Raw genomic sequence first — 4,563 nt, forward strand, 5'->3', positions numbered from 1 at the left:
GGTACTTGAACTCTACAACCTTAGAAATGTGGTAAATTTTCAAATTAAGATTTGGAGTTTTTAGTTTTTATGATTAGTTTTGCCCTCAGAAATGGTAAGGAATATCTAAATGCAGTTAAATATTAATTGGTCGTTCTCTATACGTGTCCAGTGCTCTCAAAGTGAAATGGAGTCTGAAAATAAATATTTCTTAGAATGCACATTTCATTGATAGTTGCTAATTTCTTAAAGTTTTAAATACAGATGTTTCTTTAAAGTTACAAATACAAGTAGTCTTGTATCAATTATAATAATAGATTACATATGAATATCTTGGTTATTTTAATTGGTTAATTTAAAGTAAAATATGGGAGTAAACTTCATTTCAAACTTTTCTAATTTTTAATTTTGTTATAGGCTGAAGAGACAAGCCAGATGATATGCAAGTTGATCAACAGTAACCTGGACCCGGTCCTAAAAAAACAGGTATCAATACAAAAATGTTGTACTCATAATTATTCTACTACTGTGGTACCAATCAAAATACTTTAATATTTATACGATTTGTATTTTAATCCAGACGTGAATAATCAAATCCATAACATATCAGTATTGACATTACAATTCAAACACAAACTTATTCACTTTAGGTGATAATTTTTATGCCGTTTACATCTTATGATATGAAAAGTATTGTCAGTATCATATTCCCAATTATATTGTAGGCCAAATAAGAACCTAAAGACAAATGTGTAGAATATAAGATCAAAATGAGTTTTTGAAAATTTCCTTCGTAAATATTTTGCATTCTGAACATTTAGTTTGTATTAGAATTACGATTAAAACTCCCAGAAGATAACACAACAGTCAGGGGGAAGTATTTGTAATCAATTCTATGTAGGATTGACTATGTGATTATTACAAAAATGAGCAGTCTGTTTGAATGTAAGGTGTATGTAAGAAACACATATTCCGAGCATTTCCTATAAGATGGTGTCAAATCAAGGACTTTAAGGACACGGCTAATAGTACAGCAGCGCCCCCTCAACCGACCGTAACGGGACCAGAAATTGGTCGGATAACCTATAAGCTGGTTGAAACGGAAATTATAAAAAGCAACGACAGAAATGTAAAAACCTTTCAGTAATAATATAATGGATCATTGAAAATATACGATGTATTATTATATGTATAAAACCGGGGTATAATAATAATAAAATAACCCAATATTCACTACTTGAAGTATCCAATTACAAAACAATAATATGTTTACACAGGAAGACGATTAATGATGACCAGTCTGTTTTTTCAACATCCGGTCTTGCGCTGCGGGTGTCAATTAAGACCATCAATCTTTAAAATGCAGAATTTTACATATTGAATTAAATTCACTGCAGGTGTGAAGAAATAAATGTTTTATTTTACATTAATTTCCATGATGAACTTGGGGATATTTTTTAAACGCAATAATAATTTAAACAAAGAAATCTTCTTGTCCTTTGAATCCAATTAAAAAAAAAATTATGGTTGCCTGTAAAGTCGGTTTTACGGGCGAAGATTTTACGTGACAACGTCTTTTTCTCGGTAGAATATTTATTGATATGAATATTATTAAATTGCACAATAGGAACAAGGAATTGAATGAAAATAAGAATTGCACAAATTTTAACTATAGAAATATATTTTGTTTACTAAAAACATTGTACATAATTTGAAATTAATTAAAATTTGTTATTGTAAATGGTAAAGTTGAATAAAACATTTACTAAAATTGGAATTTGAAATTCTTGCTAAACACAGTTAAATTCTAACTTCGCGCGTGGTGATTGGTCGGTTTGGTTTCGTTTGTTTGGTCGCACTGTTATGACAGGTTAGAGGTTATAATTTGTTATTTTAAATGTTTGACTAGCAATACGCGCTGTTTCTTCTCAATCGACTGAATTACGATTGATTGCAGAGTGATTTAAACTAATAATTTACTTAACACTATCAACATTTGTCAATAGTATGACATAACCTATAAACTCAGTTTCTCAACTTTTGTGTCAATCTAACAATTAATCAATCAATCATAGTTTACGATAATGAAATATCAGTGTACAATTATTTACCTTTATTGTTGTAGTTGTTGTAAATGACGAATCTAAGCACTCCACATTTTCACGAATAAACATAGTTATCTGCTTTATCCCGTGCGGCGGACCCACAGTTATCTGCTTTATCCCGTGCGGATCCCGTGCGGCGGACCCACTGGACGGGCATCGTAACGTTACCGGGCGTTAAACTTTTTCATGAGTGACTCCGAGCCGCAACCTAATTTAAGACGTTGTCACGTCAAAATATATTAACACTATTTATGATAACTGAAACAATATTGACATTATTTTGTGGTACTTTAAAAACCAATCATCTTGTGTTATAAACCTGTTTAACCCCACAAAGTATTCACATTAAAGTTAAACATTTTTAGTTTCATATTATCACGTTTTAATTTTATAATACAATAATTAAAAATTAAATTTTAAATAACAATTATATTATTGAGCTAAATTAAAATTTTTCTAAATCAATACAAACACTATTTAAAACAAATATTTCATTATTTTTAACTATCAATTATTTCTCTAGTCAGCAATCAGTTAATTATGTTCATGTTAAACTTAAAAATTTAACCAATTTTTAAATATTGTTAACTAATATTTTTTTAAGTTACACTAATAACAATTTTCTATTTCCATAAAGTTATTACAAGTTATTAACTATCACCAATTTGAAAATGTAAATAAAATAATATTTTTATTTTTAAAGCGATATTAAACAAATAATAATAATAATGAATACTCTCAATGTATGCACTAAATTAGAATTTCCTACCTTAAGATATTCTAAACATAACATGTTGATTCTAAAAACAGAGTTACATAGAGACAAAGTGAAAGCAATTAATTATTTATCATATATACACAGTTACATTGACTATTTTGATTTCATGATCAATACAAATGTCTCACATACGGATGGCCAGTAGCAGATTAAACCCCATTGCAACCCTTTCGATATAAAATTAAATGCATGAAAATGTTACAATAAATTGGTTAAAATCTTTGGGGTCTTTTTCCAGCTGGAAGGGTTTCTCCTGCAGTTTCCTCATCACAACGCAAGATTCTCTGCTCTTGGATATTTTCCGATCCACAACGAAACCCTCACAGCGGTAGATATTTACTGTTGTATGGAAACTGCGCAGTCTAATTATATTGTATATACTGTAATATCAATCCTGAATACTATTCTATCTATATGTCATATATGACACAGTATGTAGACTGACAGTGTATTCTGTGTGTACAGATGGCTGGAGCGGTGACAACGTACCTAGTGATAATGATCCAATTCCAGGACAAACCACCATCCACCTAGAGCATCATGGGGTTTAGAACCACGCCACTATACGTAAACTTATATTTATTAGTTATTGTTTACGCGATGTAAGCACACGCAGTTTTATAAACACCTGTGATGACTAATTTGTTTTGATCTTTACTACTAGAAAACTTAGGTTATTATTTCTCTGAGTAAGAATTCTTTGTGTAATATTACATACTTACTGATATATGCAGAGGTCTCTTAAAGATTGAAAACTTGCCATTTTGTAACTCATGTGTCTTTGCTAGAACACAATTCATTGAGTCACATGGTACTGTAAGGGATATGTTATTCAAGTTATAACTGTACTAAAGTGCATTAATTTATCTTTGTTGTTAGGAGTACATTAGCTTTATTTCTTCAGTTAAATTTTCATTCATGTTGTCATTCAAAAAGTAGAGTTTTCCATTTCGTGTTGTTGCAAAAATACTAATGCACAAAAAAATATATTGTAGTTTTATTCACTCACCTACCTAAAAAAAACCATAGGTTTTCTCACAAATACACTACAACAATGTGGTTTATTCATTTCAATAGCTTAAACAATAAATTTTTTGATCAAGAGTTCGGTTTTGGCACGTAAAAAACCTTTGATTTTCTTATTGTCAGTAGACCTTGCAGAGCTTGATGTTACACTTTTCAATACTAGACAATTAAATTAAAAATCATTAATTCTAGTAAACCAGTGACATAATTGCAAAATATAAATAATTACGTAATTTTTTCAATATTAACAAAGAAACTTAGTATTGTTTAAACACACCACCATATTTAATAATTAATTGCATAATTCATTAATAACCTAAGGGACGTTAGATAACATATACTCTCGATAAGGGTTGGATCTGCACGCCGCGCCGATCATCATTCAGTAGCAAGTATTCTATTGCAGTGGATCAGGATTGGGAAAGCTTGTCGTACACTACAATAAATCCACAAATCCTTTTACAGCAGAGTCACCGCTTATCAAAGTGCGGTTTTAGAAATGGAAGAGGCTCGGGCTTAACTAAATTTCATTAGTATCGCTGTTTCCTGAAAGGTACCTCACTTGGCCCCTATGCGTTTATATATAAGTTTGAATATGATAATAGTTTTTTTTAAGAGATTATTTGTAACCAACAATTTCAAATTGCCATAGTGCCGAAACAATTACTGGATTCC

The 4,563-nt window shown here is 30.3% G+C and overlaps 1 protein-coding gene across 1 annotated transcript; it reads left to right on the forward strand.

The window, feature by feature from the left end:
- The first annotated feature begins 396 nt into the window (after nucleotides 1–396).
- On the forward strand, nucleotides 397–3,466 carry LOC124370949 (putative gustatory receptor 28b). Its single transcript, XM_046829255.1, has 3 exons — nucleotides 397–465; nucleotides 3,101–3,190; nucleotides 3,328–3,466. The coding sequence occupies exons 1-3, from the start codon at nucleotides 415–417 to the stop codon at nucleotides 3,394–3,396; spliced, it is 210 nt and encodes a 69-aa protein (XP_046685211.1). The 5' UTR covers nucleotides 397–414; the 3' UTR covers nucleotides 3,397–3,466.
- Nucleotides 3,467–4,563: the final 1,097 nt, after the last annotated feature.

The sequence above is a fragment of the Homalodisca vitripennis genome, unplaced genomic scaffold (assembly GCF_021130785.1).
Source record: "Homalodisca vitripennis isolate AUS2020 unplaced genomic scaffold, UT_GWSS_2.1 ScUCBcl_694;HRSCAF=3250, whole genome shotgun sequence".
Taxonomy (NCBI): domain Eukaryota; kingdom Metazoa; phylum Arthropoda; class Insecta; order Hemiptera; family Cicadellidae; genus Homalodisca; species Homalodisca vitripennis.